This window comes from Falco punctatus (assembly GCF_963210335.1).
Source record: "Falco punctatus genome assembly, chromosome: 7".
Lineage (NCBI taxonomy): Eukaryota > Metazoa > Chordata > Aves > Falconiformes > Falconidae > Falco > Falco punctatus.
In genome coordinates this window covers 42,915,945-42,938,282 of record NC_137587.1, presented here as the reverse complement: position 1 = coordinate 42,938,282, position 22,338 = coordinate 42,915,945, and the positions used below count along the sequence as shown (strand labels likewise).

The following is a 22,338-nucleotide window of genomic DNA, read 5'->3' as shown; positions in this document are numbered from 1 at the left end:
GATACTTCCCTGGGCAGCCCAGGAATTTGTTGTATGTACATGCTGAGGTATGTGCTGACTGTAAGTTCTGCCTGAGTTTGTTTATCATCTGGAAACAAGATAAAATAAAACGGCCACCTACACAAAATAAAAGAATGGCAAATCCTTACAGCATGAATCTGCATGGTTATTTGAGCTAGTGGCTGCAAGTCACACAGGATATGTACTGAAAGTAGCCCAACCTGCAACCCAGAATGAACAGATATACCCCAATTCTCGGCAAGCTCATGAGTGCACACCGTGCTCCATCTTGTCACAACCACACTGCTTTCAGCATCTCACACAGTTTGCTGAAACTTAAGGTCTGAAAAGAGCCTGGCTGTTTTCTCTGTAACACCCCTTTCAGGGAGGGGATGACAGCAACAAGAGCCCTGTTAGCGTTAGCTTTTTCATCTCCAGCAAGAACTTTGTTTCTTCCCACTCACTATGGCTCTAGCTCCTCAACACTACTCTACTCTGTCAAAACTTCCCTTGTACCAGGGTGCACAAAACAGGACACAGCATTTCAAATGCAGCCTCCTACGTGCAAAGTAAAGATGTAAATAAAAAATCTAAATAAATGAAATAGACTCAAGCAGAATAACAGTATTGAAGCAAAATGGTAAGAAAACGTCACAAAATGTCCAGGTGACTTGGAATACATTATCCTCAGCAAATCACTAATGGAAAAAAAAATTCCCTCCATACTAATTTTAAATGTACAGGAAAAGATTCAGAGGATTAACACATACTAAGCATACAGCACATCAGACAAAAATAGCTCACTGTAACTTGAGGGGTTTATTATTTATATATTAGTCATATCATCCCCACTGCAACTAAACTGTATACATATACCCTCAAATTCAATCAGTCTTGTGGAATCTCATGTTCAGTTACCTCTGCTGGATGGGTTTCCTTTCTTGTTTCATCACCTTCAATACCAACACCATCCTGATGTCTTTCTAGTTCTGCTTCACCACCCTGAACCGTGTTGTCCAGAATGTCCTCTTGGACCTTCTCATGTTTGTCCATACCTGGGCTCTCTTTATCAACCTCCCCCTGATTTGAAAAATACAAAATGTTCACAACCAGTAAAAGTCACAGTCCAAATTCTAAGTTTACTAAGGAATAACACACTCCACAAGCTGCCTACACTTTCTTCGATTTAGCTTAATGAAGGAAGCTGAAAAGGCTGAGGTAACCCAAACCCAGAGCCTCTTGGAAACGCCTGCTCAGATCAGTTTGCCGTATTGGGACCTCAATCACTATGAAACAATTTCAGGACAAAACAAACAGGAGTAAGGGCTCACATGATTTTTAATACTGTCATAGAAGTTTCTGCTCAGACACACTTGGCAACTCTAACTATTGATCTTGTTCCTTCTCCAGAAAATGCAGTACGGATGGTTTCCACTCTGATACTTTGATGGTCATCTCTCCCAGCTACTGCTACCACTCAATGGTCAGGTCCACGAGGGAATTCTCCAAATCCTTCCCTCAGTTTTGCACACGTGAAGTAATTTACAGTGTGAATGTCCTGAGGTCCCCTAAAGATCAATGGTTCCAGGTTAGTGACCTGTCATTACCTACCTAGTGCACGCAGATGACAAAATGTGTTAAATTCACAGGAATGCTGCACATTTTGCATCATGGAGAAAGTAGGTCCAAGCCCTGGGGATGTGCAGAGATCTTGCATACTTCACATGTGCAAGACTGAGGGGATGATTTGGAGAACATAATTTACCATTCCTTTCATTAGACTAGGAAAATACATCTCTAAGACCACAAGTTTTAAGGAATTACCTATGCATTTCTGGTGAACAGACACAGGCGTATATATGCATATATATTGACATGTATTAGAACATATTTTTCAGGCACCTGAAGAGTCTGCCCCAATCTGTCCTTGCTTTGATGGATGCCCTGTAACGGATTATCTATCAATACACTGCCTTCCTCCAAAAGCAGACCATTTTGCTTCTCTCTCTGACATATTTCCATTGACGTCTTGATCCAAAGAGAAACAATATAAAAGACAACCAGCTTGTGTGACCGTAAATACTGTGTTTTAACATTAGATCTCTGAAAGGCACAACATTATTTATGAAAACAAATAGCACAAATTGTGTTGCCGTTCTAAACAAGCCCTACTGGTTTAAGAGAAGCTCTCAAAGTCCTTTGGCAGAGGTGTATCTGCAGTTCTCTCATCTATACACCTTCTCCCTTTGTATCCTGACCAAGGATACCTGCCCTAATCACAAGCAAGAGAAAGCTGTGTGCAGGTTGTGTTTCGATGGAAGACTGCGGTTTTGAATAGACATTATTGGCTTGTTACAGACTTGTTAAAGTAAGTTACAGGAGTTCTTCTCCACATCTTTGATTTAAACACATATAATTACAGATGGCTTCATTTCAATGAAATGAAGGATGCAATATAGGATGCAACATACAAAAGGCATGAGACACAGATGCCTCCTTAACCAGTCTCCCATTGTTACGACTGTCATTAAATATACTCACATCATGCATTTCAAAAGGGTCCTTCAACTCCACTGCTGCAGGGCTCTCTTCTGCAGCAACAGGAGTATCAGAAGTAATCCGTGTCTCTCTCTTCAGCATTGCATCTGCCTTATCTTCCATCTGCATTTCATTACCAAACTCATCTTTTAACTCAAGGACTTCAGTGAAAATATTTTCCTCCTTTTGCTCAACATTTTCAAGTCTTTCTTCCAGACTCCTGTGTTTACTCTGAAGTGTTTCAATCTCGTCCTTAATAAACTTCTGCCCTGGTGAAGAGGTGTTTTGTTTAACAGTTTCTGCTAAAACCAAAATCTTCTTTAACATGTCTTCGCATCGACTAAGAGGTCCTTGTTGTTCCTTTAAACACAAAGAAAACATTCTATTGAAAAGCATCTTCAATCAATATACTTAATGCTAAGATCTAAAGTCAACCACTAAAGTCATAAATAAACAACAATCTGTGCTGAAAAGTACATGCAGACCTGTTTGCTGCATGCAGAAAGGTAAATACTAAATCAGTAATTTTAGTCAGCCATTTTTATGAACAAAGGACTCCGAAGTTATAAGCATTATGACAATGATAAATAATCAGGTAGTATCCTGTGAGGTGTGTGGTGATCTTTCCAAGTTCTCAACTTGGAAATCCCCTCCCTCTCGTATTCCTTTTTACTTGTTAGAGGTACAGCAAATTCTGGTGGAAAGGAAATTGCAGTGATTCGTATCTGGCTATGGTTTAAGCTTTCAGTAGCTCTCTACACTCACAGCTACAAGACTGTACTCCATTCTGCCGAAGTGCAAAAGAATGCCTACTTATGCATGAAGGACACTTCTTAAAACTGAATTGGTCTCTCTGACATTTTCCTAAGCTTTCCACTCTGGCTAATTTAAAGGCACATCATAACACCAAATTTAATGATCTCTTTCGCCATTACATCCAGAGACACAAAAAAAACAAACCCAACCAACCAAACTGAAGAAGCCTGTGTGCTTGAACTTGGACAATTCTGCCTTCAGTTTAGCTGACAGCAAAGGTCCATTCAGTTCATTAAGAGTGGCTTTAGGACTACAATTATCTTGATGAATGGAACACCACATGTAGTTTATAAAGTTTATAAGTTTATAAAGGTTTCTTAGTTTTTCAGTTTGACACCATTAGCAGCTCTTTTTATATAAATATGATGGTCTCTACAAGTGCCTAGGGCATGGACCCACTTTCTCCATGATGCAAAACCTGCAACATACCTGTGATTTCAACTGGTTTTTCTCAGCTGATGGTTGTTCTATTGCTGGACCTTTACAAGCAGCAAGCTTCTCAGAGACAGTTTTCAGCTCAGTGCTCAGGCCCGTTACCATATCCTGAAACTGCTGGTGCTCTTGAACGTGACTTTCCAATGTCTGCACTATAGTCTAGAAACAAAGGAGTTTCTAGGATTAGTCCACCATTAGCTCAAATAAATATAACTCATCCACAGCCTGTCACAGCAGCACAAAAAACTTGCTTGTTTCCCTTAAGATACCCAGCTAACCACAAGTGCACAAAAAATATCTTGCCCTCTTCCCGGCACACGGTGGGCTCCACCACGAACAAAATCTTCACTGGTAGCCAGAAGTGGAAGAGTTTGCATTCCATAAGAAGGTACTTTTAAAAGGGATGTTTTCTATTAAAAATTGGTGAAAGATTAAATGCAGCATGCCACATAGGGTGCAAACGCAATTTGCACTAATCTGGTTGGAACCAATAACCAACAGGATGCAGGAAAAGCCATTCATCCTTCCAAAAGGAAAAATAAAACTATCGTGGCTTGGAGATTAGGAAGAAATGCCTCACTATTACAGCTCCCTGAACCTGTTTATGCAGGTACAAAATGTTCTTCACACTTACCTTGGTCTCATTTGTTTAAACATTTATCCCTCTGCAAAGCATAAGACAGTGAAAAAATATGAGCTTCCCATGCTCTTTTTCTCACAGTAAGAGAGAGAGAGAAATTCCCTGCCCTTCTACGGAGGAACTTCCACTACTCCCAGTTTTATACCCACAAACTTGCCTGCTGAATGACACTACAGGCAAACAGTGAGAACTGCAAGCAACAGGCACACCAATAATCTCATAAGGAAAGACAGCGAGGTCCCAACCTGTAGCTGGCTGAGCAGATTTTCATGTTGGTGCTTTAATTCCAACCATTCCATCTCTGGGAAGCAGGAATCCCCAGTGTGACCCTGTAGGCAGTCTTCCTGGCTTTCCAATTCATTGAATCGGGAAGTTAAGTTTTCTGCTTTCTGCAGGAGGTTTGCATAGTTTGTCAGCTGCGCTTGCTTCTCCTTCAAACCAGGCTGAAGGGCAAAACCTATCTCCTGTTGCTGTTTCTCCACTTCAGTCAGAGCCAGTCTCAGATCTTCTTTGCTTTGCTCATATCGCTCCCTGTTGAACTGAAGTTGCTCTTGAGGGCTAGGAAAAAATACTGCACTTAAAAACTTTTTACTTATTACCCAGAAAATGTCAAATTGTGAATAAGTCAACCATTAGAATGAACTTGAGCACACTGAATAATTTTCTTTAGGTTTTAAATTACTGATCAGCTCAGACTGGAATTTTTAAAGGTGATGAAAATGAAAACCACTGAAGTGACTGCATGATGCTCATGCTCTGTATTTTTCTGCCTTTCATTACAGCAGAAATTCTACAATATGGCTATGAATCTAATTTCCTTGACAATTTTTTATGACAGTCTCCTGAGAGGGAATAATCTGTAGCAGATACACATTGCATTGGTTGAGGTGGGTGTGGGGGAGTTGTAGAAATACAGATAACAAACCCAGCATATGCAATACGGGTTATGTCAGCACAATCCAGTGCCTACTTTCCTGATACTGACACTGGATTTCGATTTGTGTGCTTTGTAAGCACGCACGCTGATCCACTGCAGGTGAACATGTTGCATTTGTCCACTGCAAATATGCAACTATTATCAGCAAGACAAAAGTAACATTTGTATGTTCACATTTGGTGATGAAGCTCAAATATTTTCCAGATGGAACTTAAATGCCAAGAGTTGAAAATATGATCCCACACAAACAAATCCAAATAAATAAAGTCTGGCTGTAATTCTGTAAAGTACAGCAGGATAAATGAGGACAAAAGCAAAGCTTAAGTGTTTTGGGTTTGGCCCCTCAAGATTCATGTTTTTTGGCAAATGACAAAGCATAGCCTCACATATGTTAAGTACTCTTGCTTCAGCTTCACACTGCTGCTGTTACTGTGTCACTACTGTTATTCACAGGCCTGATCCTGCAAGGTCCTGAGCATCTCTTCAGATGTGCTGTCTTCAAAAGCTGTGAAGAACGTGCTCTGAATTCTGCTGTGTTGGATCCAGCATAGCCAATGCTCTACCTTTCTGAATGCCACTTGCATTGCTTGTACAGAGTGCTCAGTAGTAACAGAAGGCAACTGAATACTCTCAGAAATACTTATTTTTAATAATTCTTTCCCTGGATATTTTTTAAAAAAGCATACAGTGGGCCTACTCTTGCTTCCATTGCTCTCAACGGCAAAGTTCCCAATGATTTTACTGAAAGTCAGTTCAAGGACATTATGGCAGACAAATATCTTGAAAGCATCTGCATGTGCAAGGCCAGTACTTCAGTTTCTGTTTATACAACACACCTGGAATCATCTGACATGTTTTAAAGGATCAAGACGGCTCTCAGACAGAGTTGCCACACTGCCAGCAACACTAAAGTGCCTTTGCTGACTTAACCATACCAGCTGCCACAGCCAAGAAAGCCTCTCTCAGAGCCAGAATAAACCAGCCTTTAAAAACTCTACTTTAAAATCCCAGCCTTCTGGATTTACCCCAAACTCTCTTCTGAAGCAGGACGAATCTCTGCAAAGGCAGATCTCACCTCTGCTGGGGAACCACACCTGGGGCTGGGGCAGAGACCAGATCACATTGCAGGGAAGGGCTACCACAGTGGTTAAACCAGCGTACCCTCACTGCACAGTCCAACGAAACAAGGAGCACTGGCTGCACTGGTTTTTTTTCTTTCAAGAGTGGCTGAGCTACTTCAGTATCAAACAGGAACCTGAGGCGAGCTAGGCAGATCCCCTCAGCTGTCTTGCCACCCCCTCACGCCTCCTGCTTACAACCTACGACTGGACTGCTCAATCCAAACTGTGACCTGCCCTTCCACAATACTGCAGAAATACAAGTATTTTTGTAGGTATCTCGTTCTGCCCACCAAGAACGCAAATTCAATCCAACTGATGCAGGAAGAAGAGAAGAAAGTCAATATAGCAGTAAGTCAACTGTACTGCCTCTTGGCAAATTCCACATTACCTTCTATATTCAGTGGTTTGCTGACAGATGCTTTCCCACTTGTTCTGGAGCTCAGAAATAGTCTGCTGAACCACTGGCTTCCTACTTTTCTCATTTTTCATTAAAGTTTCTCCTAGAGCTACCATCTTCTGTATTTTGGCCTCTCCCGCATCTCTGAGAGCTGTGATTTCCTGTATTAGGTGAGAAACAGAAGCAGTACATATACAACTGGGTTTGGTTACAAAATAAAACATATTACCAAAGATTTTTTTCATATTTTGTACATTGCTGTTCAAGACAAAATAATTCTCCTTCCAACTTACCACATAACTGATATGTAAATGGATAGATCATCTAGGTTTAGCAAGTCTGGGATAATGAAGCTGATTTTTAAATTATTCTGTACCTAACAGAACCAATATTGTGCTGACCAATAAAGAAAACCTCACCAAATCTTAGGGAGAGATATTTGTTACAATACTTCCCCTTCCACAGAACAAGGCATGTAATCTCAGCATCCCCATCCTATGTAGTCAGAGAATAGAGGACACCAAAAAAACAACTGACATTGGGGCCTGAGAGACTCACCCAGGCAGTGGCACAGCCCAGCTGGACACCCAAGAAGCCACACACTTTGCAGAGGCTCTCCAGATGCCCCAGCTGTGTTACTGACCTCCCTCTTCACCTCTGGAGTAAGCTATGATGGGGAGATGCACGGCCACCAGCACCGTCTGAGTTCAGTGCTGCTCCACCCAGACATGCAGCAGAGAATCTCATCTTACATAATAAACTATGCAAAACCAAACAAGAACAAAAAACCCCAAACATCTCCACTCCCCAAATAAGCCACAAAACCACCTGCAGTCAGCAGTGACAGTATCTTACAAGGGACTGACTCATCAAGCATTCCCCTGATACTAGCACAAGCTGTGAAGTGGAAAAGGAATAGATTTAAAACAATACCTTTATCTGATTAATCCTTTTGTCTGATGGCAACTCACTTCCCTGTGAACTCAGGTTATTGACAGCCTCCTCCAGCTTTTTGATCCAGCAAGAAACATCCTGGACAAGTTCTTCAAAATTCTGTCCTTCCACTGGAAGTCTCTCAGTATTGCCCGTCATTTCACTTACATGTGTTATCAGTGTCTGATATCTACTAAGAAGATGAGCGGCTTCTGAAACAGTTTCATGTTCTGTCAGCCCAGTCTCCCTCAAGGAATTTACTAGCTGAGCCATGGAGTCAAATGGTTTTCTGGAAAACACAAAAAATGTTAATGAACATCTATTTGTTGTAACAACATGGAGCAATCTTCTTTAGAAGACAGTTCTCAGATAGAGACCAAAGAAAACAATACCTCTGTGCTAACAGTGTTTTATAGAAGTTTTCAAGTTTTGTCTCATCTTTTTGGATCTCTTTGAGTTTTTCTTCCTGAGCAATGAGCCATTCTTCTAAGACCGTGCTGCTTTCTTCAAGGCTAAAGAGAGTATAATAATAATAATAATAGAGGTCAAAATGAGAGGCATTACATGACTCGAAGCCGCTGACAGCAGTGTTTCGCTGAAAAGGTAACATAAATATAATGCACCCGATCAAGCAGAGTTTTAAGCACAAGCTTAATCTTCAGTATTTCAGATCATCTCACTGAAACTGTCCAGAAGCATGTACTGCCATATAACATTGAGTCTGCTACAAAGCAAACAAACACATAAAGCAAACAACAAAACACTCACTACCCTTTATTAAAATATGATCTTTAAATAAAAAGCAGGGTTGCCTGCTATTCAATATGGCTGTTTAATAATGAATCATTTTATATCACTTGTGATTAAAATGTCAGAAACTACATTAGTTCCCTACCTACTGAGCTGCTGGAGAGAAGCACCAAGCTCCTTTTCCCGTTTCTGACATTTGGAGACCAGTCTTTGTAGTTCTGCTTCTTGATCTCTCACACAGCTGTTAAGGTGGATAATGCTTGCTTTGGACAAGTAATGCTTCACTTTATCCAATAAAGTTTTAACTTCTTGGATATCTCTGTCTTTGCCTTCAGATGTTAAGAAGCGCTGAGTAAGAGCACAAACACAAGATGCATTTGTCAAATTTGTTGTGGTAGAATGGGTATTTATGTTACAAGAATTTTTCAACTCCCATTACCTCCACAAATGTTTGCTACAGCAATTCCAGTTCCTGAAAAGGAATATATGTTAATTCACAGTTTGCTTACTATTCCACTCGTGAATGGAAAAGTTGCTGTGTGTAAAATCAGGAGAAAGTCAAGTAGATGACTTGGATCTACAGCACAAATACACACAGAAGAAATAGGCAAGCAGCATTCAAATCTAACACTGACGTCACTGTCTTTGGCTGCTTAACTGTGATTGCCTCTTCCAGATGTTGGGGCTTTTCCATCTCTTTCCCGTTGATTCTGTCTGACTGAGGGAAAATCTGGCTAAGCAAAGCAAAGTGAATGCAAATTGTTCACACATGAGTCCAAGAGGGGTCAGAATTTCATTTTATTCTCTACATACTTGACTTTCTGCATCTTTGCACACTTAAATACTTGGTCAAGGTCCACTGACTTTCACTAACTACTGTCCTGTCTCTTGCTTGCCCAACTATGTCTGAACTTGAAACGGATATTCCATTTTAACAAAGTTTTATTTTCATTCCACTTACTGTCCTAATTCTGTAAGTCACATGAAATGTTCTCGCAGCCTCAAGCTACAAAACCACTGTCAGTGAATTCACTCCCAAGAGTAGTCTTCCGTGTAAAAAATTAAAACTTAAAGAACAACCAGCTTTAGAAATTAGAACATTTTAATGTTTTACCGTTAGCCTCTGCAGTCTTTCTTCCATTATTGGTTTTGTTTCTGACAGGTCAAAGCAGTCCTTCAAAGACAGCTGAGTGCTGCTGAACCAGTCATTAAAATTCTTGCATTGACCTGAAAAAAAGATACATTCCAATTTTCTTCATTAATTGTATTCTGCAAAAGAAAATCCCATTTAACACACAGATTTCAGACAATTTTTAATTACATTTATCAGTGCTACTGTCAAAGGTTGCTTTTCACTACAGACCATGTGACAAAATGCTGCAGGCCATACATGTTTTTACCCAGCATTAATTGACAATAAACATACCTGTTCACTTGGGAGGGACAGCCTGCTACACACAGCAGTTTCAATAAAAAAAGACTTAGTATTAGCCTTTTGGCAACTTTTCTCATTTCCACACAAATAAGTATTACTCAAAAACTATCTGAAGATGAGACTACCTTTAGGCCTAATTGTACACCTGCAAAATCCCATGTCTGCATAAAATAGAAAGTAATTAATTATGTTATTCCTTCTTACAACCAAGATTAAATAAAAAATAACTGGAAAAATGAAAATGTTTGATTTCTGTAGTTTTTAATGAAATGCTCTGCCATTTGTTCCTCAGTTATGCTTTATACTACTTTTATCTATTTTTTTAAAATGTAAAAACAAGAAACAAAATACTTTCATTCAGACTGAGTGGTTTGTTGGAATCAAAAGCCCTTTTTAACCAAATTTTTAACTTGTACAGAATCCTGAAGCAGTTTGAGATATTGAAACAGTTTCAGACATCTAAGCAAAAATAAATTCATTGCATACCCTTTAAGTGATTGGCATGGTCAATAAAAGCCTATAAAGCTACATAAATGTGAAATGTGCTTGCTTACGGTTCAAAACTCCTATAAAGTGATCTTGAAACACACGTTTCTTCTTATTAAATAAATCAATAACACATTTAAGCTGCTTATTTAATTCATCCACATCAGGACAATCCGTCTCTTCTTGGAGTAATGTGACAAGGTGTTCTTGTTGCAGAATTTTCTGGTGTATCTCCTAAAGTTAAAAAAAAAAAAAGGACAACTGTTAAAAAGAAAATTTTGAAGTGCAATCATAAGTACACTGCACAGAGCTGCTTAGTAGAAACTAGGGTTTTGCAAAAGAGTTTAGTCTTGTCTATGTGTCAGAATAATTTCTTAAAGTATATTGACATTAACAAGGCAATCAATAGGTAGATGTAAGCAATAAACTCTCCTTGAGCAGTGTGTACGCATTTGTATGAATACATAACCACACACACATTCACTCATGCACATTTTGGTATCACACAAAATAGATACGTGAAGTGCACAGTAACACAGTGTGTTTCAGAGCGGATAATACTACAAGTTGTAATGCCTTAGCTGCCATAGGCACTATTCCACCCCTAAACACTTTAGTCTGTATGTCAGGTTGAAAGGTAACTTAAAAGAAGCTGTGAGAATTCATTAAAAGCTATATCTTTCTTCCAATGCCTGTGATTTCACTGCCCCAAACACTAGTGGTCTGACACCCAGAACGTGCATAATCCACTCAACGTTCAACAGGTTTAAATCTTGCCAGCCTTGAACCTCCAAGCAGGAAGCATCTCTTTCTTCACCTCTCTCCCTGGTGGAAAGAGGATGGAAAGTTGGCTGAAATTTGCCTACTGGGAGTTTCCCTTGCAGGAAGGTTCAGGTGGCACAAAGATAACCTCTGGATATTATCCAGTCCTGGAAAAGATACAACTCAGTACCCCCGCTGCTGCTTCAACATGTGTCGGGTGGTATTCTGTTGTCGTGCCTATCACTTAACCATTTCCAACAGCTGCAAGGGTTAATGAACTACATCTGATAACATCCAGTGAAAACAGTCTTTTTGTTTCATGTTTCTGGCAGCTTAAAGAAATATTCAAGCCAGGCTCATCACTTGAGTTATTCTAGCAGTTTACAACATATACAGGAGAAACACTTACGAAGACTTGCCCAGGAGAGAAATAATGAACGAAATTATAAAAGATGCTCCATTTGTGGCACATTACCTCTAATTTAGTAAAGATCTCTAAGGTGTCAGAAGGAGACAGAGCTTTTAAAAGTGATTCAGTCATTCCAATTTGTGTCTTGGCCAGATCAAGGTCTCCTTTTAGTTCTGCTGTATTCATGCTGAGTTCACTGGTCCCCTGCTTCATTGACAAGAGCTCTTTTATTAGCTCCATTTTTTGCACAACAGATGATCTGATGACCTAAAAATTGGAAATAAGCCTATGTAAGAAATTATGCTGCATTAATTTCTTGTAATATTACAGAACTCCACAACAGACATAAAAAGCAATGAAATGATCCGAAGTCCAGACATTTCAGTCACAGTTGGTTCCAGTGTCTTCCCTTCCCACTCCACAAATTGAAAAAGAATAGTATATAGCTCTCCTTTTCTGAGAGGAATGATCTCAGATCATCTTTATAAGCAATGCATTTACCGGTGCTGCCTTACTAACAGTTTGATTTGTCAGCCTACTCCAGGATCTACTCTCAGCTGGATAAAGGCCTCATATGTGGTTTGGCTACCAAGAAAAAGAAAGTACCGGGTCTTTCTGTAACACGCTCCCCTGCAGTGACCCCACCGGGGCAAACTCCTCACACTGATCCAAAAAAACAGGCAAGGACAGCAGAGAGGTGGGGAGCTCTGGCTCCAGACTAGTCACTAAGGAGGAACAGGCCCTTAACCTTACCTGTAAGGCTCCCGCAGGTTTGCATAAGACAGCAACTCAACTAGATCACAGCCACCTGCTGAAAGACCACCCAGGGGGCTCAGGGCACCTGCTGCTCCCAAGGAGCACAGTGTGCACAGTACAAGGTTGCAGAGTCCTTTCCTAAGCTCCTTAGATCACTTTACCCAGTGAAACTCTTCCGAGTTCACTGCCTGCTGAGGATAAACACAAATAGCTAAACTGGGTCAAGCTCAAGGGGCATCTGACACTGGGAGCGGACGCTTAGGGAACTGCTATAGGATCAGGGTAGCCTAACGTGGTCTCAAATGGGGAGGATTTTATTCTTTGCTGTATGAAGGTAACACAAAAAGATGATATTCCTTCTGATGTCCCAAAGGAAAATACCACAGTAAACACCACTTTATGCAAATAGCTACATACTACCAAGCTACATTAAGCCATGTCCAGGTAAAAGGGCAGTTTAAAATAGACAGTCAGCATGCTGAGTTGCTGGGATCCCCAAAGGGATGATGAGGTCCACCATGCCACCTTCTCGGCCAACAGCTAAAAGCCAGATATCACTGATACATGCCTGCAAACCAGCTGGGTCAGGTCTAAGCCCCTAAAAGCCACAGGACTGAGAGAGGCCTATGTGTTTTAAATGACAGGTTTTGGTCTGACAGCTTGAGAAAGACAGCAAATGAAATGTCACTGCTAATAGCCAACAAAACAACTCCAATTTTCTTTGGGTAGATTAAGTCAAACCAATCAATGATTGTGCCAAAGGTGATACCAGAAGCAGGGCTGTAGGAATGAGTGCTGGTGTATTAGCTGTAAAAGCTTCTTCACACCTGTAGCTCCAGTGGAGGTTCATTACTATTCAGAAGTTCTTCTATCTCAGCCACCGTGTTGTCAAATTTCTGAAGCTTCTGCTCCTGGACTCGTAAGCATGCCTAAAGGTGGAAAAACCCACATCGTTAACTGTGTTTCCCCTCAGGTTGTTTCTATTACAAAATTATGTTACTAATATTCTGATTCTGCATTTTGGCATATAGAGCTCCCACAACTGGTCCATTGCCTGATTTTCAAATCAGCGAGTTAGATATTTTTTTTTTGTATTAGAGCCAGAAACACGCTGTTGCTCAGGCAAAGCAGTTGTTAATGCAAATCCGGCATAAATTTAACAATCTTAATTATTTTACTTCCATATTGTCCCAAGTAAATTTGAAGGAAAATAATCTTAATTTTGTATTTATTTCTTGCTGCTTCTATTAAAAAGGGCTATTCTCAGATGTTAGAGACCTAAAATCAAGAATTGGCATCCTGATGATACACTTCAGTAGGGATGTGATAAAATACAGCACATGCTGTAAGCACTTTTTTAATGTAAATTCTTTGTATACAAAAAGACTTCTACTCATTTGAATGGATTTTGGAACAAGCCAGTAATGTGAAAGTAAAATACCAGCTTCAACTTATGAAATAGGATATATCTAAAATAATCATATTGTCTCACATTCCCAGATCGATATTCCAAACTCCCTCAGCACAAAGTATTCCTCTGCAGTCTCTGTACAAGCAACCATCAAAACCCGTTCACATGCTGCAGCCCTTAAAAGGGTTCCCATTTGCGTACTGGCTATAGGGGAAAGCAGAACTTCTCTCACGTTATTTATACTGAAGCCATCTTTAAATACACAGTCAAATAACCATTACTCTGTTCTTTTGTGACAGGCTTCTTGGCAGCACATGCACCAGCGCTTTGCTGGGTGGTCACAAAGGACGCTGGGTTTCAACCATATGGGCCATGATACACGTTGCAACAGTTGGGGGTTTTGTAACATGGTTAACATTTACAGAGACGTTTCAGGATCAACAACAAAAGAAATAATAACAAATTGAGAAATGAACCTGAGGCCTTCTGCACTTTAAATCATTCTACAAAAATACCAATGCACTGAGTTCAGTTTTCTCTCCTATTCTGCTTTTATAGTAGCTCATGGGAAACACGGTTTCTCTTTCCCTTGCCCTCTCCTCGCCTCTCCTTCCAGGATTATCCTCTCAAATAGGAGCAGTGGAGTAACTTTAGCACAGCCACCTCCAGCACGGCCCTTCCTAACCACCCGTAGGGCACATCAGGGGCTTGGTCTCATCACGCCAGGACTGAGCAGTTTCCAGTAACAAATGACTCTTTAAGATGCAGTTGCCAGCTGGTGCATTTTTACTGGAGCCCTCAGTGACCTGAACTGCCCCAGGTAAATTCTAACAATACAATAACAAAGGCAATAATAAAGTGACAAAATATCCACCTCTGCATAGTGTGTATACTACTGTTTCACTGAGAAGATCTATATTCAAATAAAACCTTGGCTTTTTACTGCTCGGCAAATCAAAACAAATGAGCTGTGCTAACAGTAGGAGTAATGCTGCAAATAAGCATAATAAAAATCATGGCATTTTTAGCATGTAAACACCGAGAAAAAACTGCCTACATATTTTCAAACAAGTGGATATGGGATATATGTATGTCTCAACCCCACTCAAGCAGGAAATTATTTTTGTTGAGCTATAACCACAACGAAGCAGGGCAGCTGGTCGATTATGGCCCTTAAGCCAGAAATTAAAATATTTACCTCTGTACGTGGGGCTTTTCAATGGCATAGAACTAGTGCATGTTTTTTCACACCCAGCTGCACCCTGATACCAAGAGTTGATGCTACAGCGTGTGCAAAAGGGGCACGGGCAGCCCAGGCTCTGCTGATGGCTGCCTGTGTGCAGCCCCTGGAGACCCTCAGCAGCCAGTCACTACTAAGGGTGCTTTAAGTTATACCAGAGAGCACACTGGGACAAGGGTCACAGCTGCAAATAAGCCACCTCTGCAACCTCTCCTTGAACGCTGCCCAGCCATTTCTGAGGCTCCAGTATCTTCACTGATAGGCATTTTCAAACTAGAGAACTAATCATGCACCTACGCACACTCTCTTCCCTTTCTTCTCTAGGCACAAGGAAATATGTGCACCACTGTGCTCTAGGCTTCAAGCTTCCCAGGCCTTCTCTTTGCTGTATGTTTGTACAGCACAAAGGAATGAGGGGGCTTTTGTAGGCTAAAGCAGCATTTACAGTGTTGCATTAATTTTAAACAATTTAGTATACAGATATGCCACCAAGTCATCAGTTTCCAAGACCTGTATCCCCAATACATTATGCAGTATCTTCAGTGAAACCATCCATGCAGATATAATTGCAAATGTTACAACTTCCTCTGCTTTTGCAGTGCTGGCATTTCTATGCAATGTGCATGTTTATATCCTGAAGTACAAGAGTAAAAAATTTCTATTCAAATTACCTTCAGCTGTGTAAGGTCCTCTTCAGTCAGACAATGGTTTTCTGCATTCTTCAGTTCTGCATTTGCCCAAGCATCGATTGCGCCAGATAAACCAAGGAGTTTGTCCCACAAAGCCTGAACTCTTCCCAAATTATCACAGTAGTTTTCAGTCTTTTCATTGATCTACCATGACATTTATACATAGAAAACACACAGAGATTTCAAAAATGTTGAGTTATATTCTAAAATCAAAAGCAGCATAATAAAATCAGAGTAAGATAAAACCAAGCACAAAAACAAGTGCAGCAAGGGGGAAAAAAAATCTCATGTGTCTTCTCAGTGAACTGGTCATGGAGAAGATATTTAAATCCCTGCCACACATGTCACCATCATACCAATCACAATGGCAGCTTGCCAGTTTTAAGGCAGGTTTAGGAAGAAGCCTTGCTCATTAATGTTTATCTACTCTCAGTAAATACCATCTAATCTCAGTATTGATGCACTGCTTAGATCAACAGTGGCAAACATTTCTCACCAAAAGCACCAGCATTGTGATTCTCCAGACTGTCTCCCAAAGCCTAAATCCACAGAGGTTGTTAAGGAAGCTTACAGGTTCATGCAGAAAACACAGATATTGCCTTTCTGAATTTCCTAGAATTATTTACTGTCCAGGAGGACTCATGATATAAACTACCTGAGAGATCAGAAACATTACACCAATAGACACTCTGCAAGCTTTCCTCTGGTAAACACTTGGATTTATCTCTTAAGAATCTTTGCCATATTGCACTTCATTTATTCCAAATATTACACACACGTCAGACTCAATTACTATAATGCATAACAGATAAGACCACCCTGATAATTTATTTTTTACATACATCCAGCCATCTGTCCACAATAATGTTAGCCTCATTCTCAAATGGAGGCTCCTCAAAGCTTCTCATTTTATTGAGCTGCAATTGAAGGTTTTTGCAGATCTGATTTATTTTGTCTACATCTTCTGAGTGTTCATTAAATTCTTCTTTTGCCTCTTCAATCTGTGAAAAAGACCAAATGGATATTTACCAGCATGTTTGCTTATGACTGTTCATTCAGTAAAACGTTTTTCACTGATGTGCTGTTCTTTTTAGTTTAGAGAAACAACAGCATTACTCAAAATCATGTATTTTATATAATATGATGAGACTAGGAATGTATCCATTGTTGTTATATCCCTGTCATGCTGATAGGAACATTTCCCTGTTAGAAATCCTTATTATTCTGGTATCGTCTGCAAAACAGCTGAGTGGGAACTACAGATAATATATTTCTCCCTAAAGACAACCAAAACCACCGTTTGCTTTAAGTCACAATCGCAAGATCCAAGAGGACTGTACATCCATACACAGAACCTCGGTTACAGAAATCAACAATGTATACCTAATAATTGTCTGAGATACTACTACAACTCTAAAAAATATAACCTGGCATTCTAACCCCCAGGTTTTAAACTACTTAAAAAAAAAAAAAAAAAAAAAAGCTTAAAGCCTACTTAAACGTAATCATTGTCAAATATGCCATTGCCAGAAATGGAAATGTCCCTTTTTCCTACTTCTAGTTAAAAACTAGACTGCCTCTTTGTGCTGAATGATGATGGCAGTGTTTACAAACAACATGGAAGCTGGCTGGAAAAGAAACACTGACCTCTGGTGTTAGGCAATCTGGTACCAAAAGCTCTCCTTATCTCCCAGAGACAAGCATTACATCTTCCCATACGGATTCTGACAGCCACTGAGAAATGGGGATGGCAGAGCAGCGCTCACAAACCAGAACAAGGCAGAGGACCTTCTCTGCTATTATTTTATATAATTATAAAGAACAAGTCATCAGCACCCACGGACAGGCCTGTACTGTGCTGCAACTCTTGTGGATCACAGTCCTGAGAGTGGGAATCCCAAGACTGGGGGTGAAGAGGAAGGGTTGTTAGCAGAGAGGGCTGTCCGTACAAGCAGGGGCCAGAGTATGCAGGCAAACTCCTCCTGCAGCAGGAGCCTGTGCCATACAAGGTGCCAGAAGTCTCACTGGTGAAACCAAGAGAAGACTGCCTCAGCTACAGGGTGGGTGCTACACGCTGACACCACCCCATTGCCCAAGGGAAGAAACCACATTGCTTCTTAAATTTAACCATCCCAGGCACTGCCTGAGAGCAAATGTTCCTGAATGACTTGGGTGATGCCTCATCAGAAAGCCTAAACGTGGCATCCAAACAACCCGTTACAAAACCCAGCCAGGAAACGTGAAACCTGCACAGTAAAACGGTCATGACAGTCATGCTGCCGTTCCCTAATCCATTAGCTATGGACAACTGTGTCTGGTGGCTGTATTCATTTAGCCAAGAAGAATGTAGCTGGCTGCCAAATTTTTGTCTGAAAAAGCAGTTAACTTTAAACTAAATGAGGGGATGTCCAGCAGGGCATTCATTTATGCTCATTCAGTCTCATCAGCTAATGTAAAAAAACACTGCAAATGTTTAACTGCTGTCAAAGACAGCAGGGAGCAGATGTCAGTTACAGAGGCCAAGGCTCTTATGCAGAAGGTCTGTCATCTACATAGGTTTGTAACACAAGAGAAGCAAGAGGAGAAATACCAAACTACGTTGTTATGGCTTCTGACAGTAACACAGTTCAGTCAGCAAAGTCAGCAGGAGGACAGAGATTCATGCTGCAAATGTAAAAACCAGCTCAAGGAAATACTGTTATCATCAGCCCAAGTCAACACCATTCTGGCCTGCAGAAGTCCACATCCCAAGGCAGCACCATGCTGGCAGCCCCCAAGCTGTCTCTGAGCACGGTGGCAATGACACACAGTGAGGTACACAAGCTCCAGCCTGGGAAGCAGGACAGGTCTGGCATGGCCCAGTCTCTGAGCAGATATGCCAGCTGACAGCCTTACAGTTTCTCTTCCTGATCCAGCTTGCCTGGGGCTAGCTGAGGATCTCTGCACAGCGTTGGATGGTGCAGACAAACCCTGTGGCTCTGCCTGGGACCCAGTGAGATGAGCAAGGAGAAGATACACATCTAAATTCTCGGTTATAAGCTAGAGCAACAGCACAGAAACAAGCAGCCCTAAGGAGCTGTGTTACTTTAAGTTTGCTCTAAGTGGTACAACATTTTAAAGTATCTTCTTAGTAACAAATGAATTTTCTCTTTTTATATATTTACAAATGGCCCACTATAAGGCTCTTTTTTAACTTGGTAGAAAACACAGAAACGTTCAAAAGGGTGTGGGTGAATATGGCTGATTTCAACATGTGCTTTTAGTAGAACAGGATTTCATCTGATTTTTGTACTTGATCGTAGTTTTTCTATGGGGTTTTGCTTTTGTTTGTTTTTTTTTTAATCCCTCATCTTTAACAAGACCTTGATTCACTAAGCAGAACTGGACTTCAACTTAAAACAAAACCAGAGTATGGTCCCTAATGTATTTTGGAAGCCAAAGCCAGGTCTTAACATTTGCCCTGAAGTCCAGGCATATAAGGTAAACCCTACAACTGAATGCTCCCAGGAAAGGCTTTTCATCCTTTTCACTCACCTTTGTTATCAGTCTATTCAGATTCTCCTTCCCCATGTAAGAAGCTTGCTGTGAAAGCATAATCTCCTGTTTCTGGATAATGCTGGTCAGACTAGTTTTGCAGCTTTGATATTGCTTCAGGAGCTCCAGAGCCCTTGCACACTGCTCCTGGCTGTTAAAAAGAGATGTATTATTTATGGCCTAAACACAAACCAGCAGCCTCAGCCTCTTATCTGCTTCCTTCTCCTATATTCAAATATGTAGGGACTTGACTACTATGTTTGGAAGGGAGAAAAGGGGGGCTAAACCGTACCAGTCATAAACCCTGCAATACTGTGGGATACCTGGTGTGGTATTCGGACAGATTTTGGAATCAGAAATGCCCTTCACTATCATATGCCTCTGACTGACATTTAACTGTGATGTGACCTGAATGTGACTCTCCCACCTGAAAGGTGAGCTCAGTCACCAGTAAACTGAAATACAGGTGCAGTAGATATCACAACAGCTTGGGTGGTGGACAGTGGGAAATACCACCTCAGCCCAGCCTTCACTGGCATATGAAAACAGATTACTCCCACTGACACCCGTGCAAGCCATAAGGATTAACCAGAACTGTGCCAGTCCATGCAAAGCCTCTAGGCATCTTGAAAAACTGTAAGAGGAGGACAGATGCCTTGGGTGATCAATCATAGCCTTTCCCAGGCCTCACTCTCACAGACTTATCAAACCAAGCTCCTTTAATCTTTGCCTGCAGAACAGACTGTTTTCCCAGCTGTCCTCTTCCATTTTTTCAGTTTGACTTTTCTTTTTTAATGTGCTGGCATGAAATTTACAGCAAATACGGAAGACACATCATTCCCAGCCACAGACACGTTTTTCTTTTGGTTACCAATTAAGTCCAACACATCACTGCATATCTGCTAAATGATGGGGCTGTGATGTCTTAAAAATATATAAAATTCATGAGCTTTGGCTGCAAATCATTATGTGCAATTCTTGGCTTTATAATAGTTTACAGCATCATAACAGTAAAGTTTGCAACTGTTTCAGGATTTAATTTACTTTAAAGTATGGTCTAAGGCTTTTTTTTGCTGTTTCATTTTACCAGTAAAGTTCTTACTTGTACAATACTACTTTAAAATGTAGGTTTTCTCCTTACCATTCAGCAAGCAAGAGTTTTGTATCCTCCCATAACCTCTCTGTAACTCTGCACTGCTCATTTGCTTCCTCTGCTTTTTCCTCTTTGATCTGTAGGAGCTTATTAGCAATTTCTTGCATAGGTTTCATTTCAACAGCAACACGATCCAATTCCTTTTCCAATTCCATTAATGATTTTAGCCTTTATTAGAAAAAATTAAATACAGCCTTATATTAAAGCAAGTCCTTGATTTTTTCCCCAATATAATTATTAAGTTCTCTAGAAATTCATCCCGAGCTGCATATACTGACTGTATTTAATGACATTATAGAAAGTCTAATTTGATCTTCAGCTTGTTGTAATTTGACACAGTCCTTCAAATGAGTTATGCTGACCTAAGCCCTTTGAGAAAGTAATCCAAAATCCTAAAGGCCAATAGGGTCTGTATGAACCTTCTGAATCATTTTGTATTAAAAGTGCATTCCACCTATCTTAAAATACAGTCTAACAAAGGAAGGTATGCCATAGTGTGGGATTTCACAACTGAAAAAATGGCACAGCATACAAGCCCCTCTCCCCTCCTCCCTTTTTCCCTCCGCATAAACAGCAGCGAATTGGTTATTCATCCTTTGCAAGGCTGCAGAGAGATCCTCTGAAACAGTACCAGTGACATACAAATCATGTTAGTGGCTTTCTCGCGATGTGGTGAATTAACACAAGGCTTCCACACCGCAGAGTTCCAGATCTCAGGCATCAGTGCTCAGGAAGAAGACCCGTTTCTCTGTTTGACAGTTTTCTAACTGAAAACTAAGATCATAACAGTCAACCTCCTTCTATTTTTTTCTTCATCAATGCTGCTTCAAACACATACATAGGAGTTTAAAAGAAAAGATAAAAGGGAGAAGACTTCCTTATTTAGGCTGTGATAGAACAAACAAAGCAAGTTCACAGCTTCTTTCAATGCTCTGCAGATACCTCAAGACACATTCAGGTTTCAGTGCTCTACTGAGAAGGGGCCACAGGCCCTCCAAGTTCATTTGAATTATGGAATAGAAAGAGTTTTAAAAAAGGATTCACCTTTGTTGAACAGCTGGAATCGTTGGATCCTTCAAGCCTATTTTGTTAATTCTGTCACATAGATCCTGAATATTTTTAAGGAGTTCACAGTTTTTTGTGGAAAAGATCTCGTATAAGTCTTTTTCCTCTGAAAGCATCTGTTCACTTGAGGAATCACAAGTTGCCTTTAGGGCTTCAGATAAAGTCAGAACAAGGTTTTCACAGCAAGTCTTTCTCCCACATTCACCATCTTCCAGACCGATATCAACTGTTTTCAAGCGTTCATCCAAACATTTAGCCTTTTCTACCATGCGAGAAACTTCTTGTGCAGCCTCTCTCAATGCTTTTCCCTGTGTTTCAGGGTGACCTGGGGGATCTGTGAGGCATTTGATGGAAGACTGACACTTCCTCAATGAGGCCATGAAATCTTCCAGATCTTTGAGGACTGTCTCACGGATCTGCATTTTATGGCTCATTTCTTCAAGCTGGTTTTGATAGTAAATCATGATTTTACTTGCAGCTTGCAGATCTATTGGATTAAATTCATCTCTCGCTGAACTCTCTAGGTGTTCCAATTGCTTGCACACTTCAATCTGATTTAATATGGACCTCTGTAGCTCCTGAAATCGAGAGAATGACAAACAGGGTTAACAAGTGAAAGAAAACTTGTATCCTGCATTCAAGCTAAACCTATGACTGAAAAACAAATCATGATAGCAATATCTGTTTAGTATGCTAAACAGGGCTGTTCAGAAAAAAAACCCCAACTCTTTTATCCTACTCTGGACTTTGGTGGAGGGAAAGAAAAAATAGAAGGAAAAAGAAAAAGGTATTCCACACACAGGGAAATTGGTCAGCACTATAGAAAGCTCA

At 40.5% G+C, this 22,338-nt stretch overlaps 1 protein-coding gene across 2 annotated transcripts in view; it reads right to left on the bottom strand.

The window, feature by feature from the left end:
* The window catches only part of SYNE2 (spectrin repeat containing nuclear envelope protein 2), a 189,300-nt gene that overhangs the window by 115,252 nt on the left and 51,710 nt on the right, over positions 1-22,338 (bottom strand). For both annotated transcript variants that reach the window (XM_080395851.1, XM_080395850.1), the window contains exons 29-45: positions 21,487-22,085; positions 20,431-20,610; positions 19,290-19,440; positions 16,598-16,756; positions 15,738-15,899; positions 13,243-13,344; positions 11,726-11,926; positions 10,557-10,722; positions 9,682-9,794; positions 8,713-8,915; positions 8,210-8,329; positions 7,818-8,106; positions 6,876-7,045; positions 4,675-4,987; positions 3,784-3,948; positions 2,542-2,898; positions 919-1,080 (exon numbers count right to left, since the gene is read on the bottom strand). In XM_080395851.1, the coding sequence (XP_080251977.1) occupies positions 919-1,080; positions 2,542-2,898; positions 3,784-3,948; positions 4,675-4,987; positions 6,876-7,045; positions 7,818-8,106; positions 8,210-8,329; positions 8,713-8,915; positions 9,682-9,794; positions 10,557-10,722; positions 11,726-11,926; positions 13,243-13,344; positions 15,738-15,899; positions 16,598-16,756; positions 19,290-19,440; positions 20,431-20,610; positions 21,487-22,085 (3,612 nt within the window). The remainder of the gene's footprint in view (positions 1-918; positions 1,081-2,541; positions 2,899-3,783; positions 3,949-4,674; positions 4,988-6,875; positions 7,046-7,817; positions 8,107-8,209; positions 8,330-8,712; positions 8,916-9,681; positions 9,795-10,556; positions 10,723-11,725; positions 11,927-13,242; positions 13,345-15,737; positions 15,900-16,597; positions 16,757-19,289; positions 19,441-20,430; positions 20,611-21,486; positions 22,086-22,338) is intronic.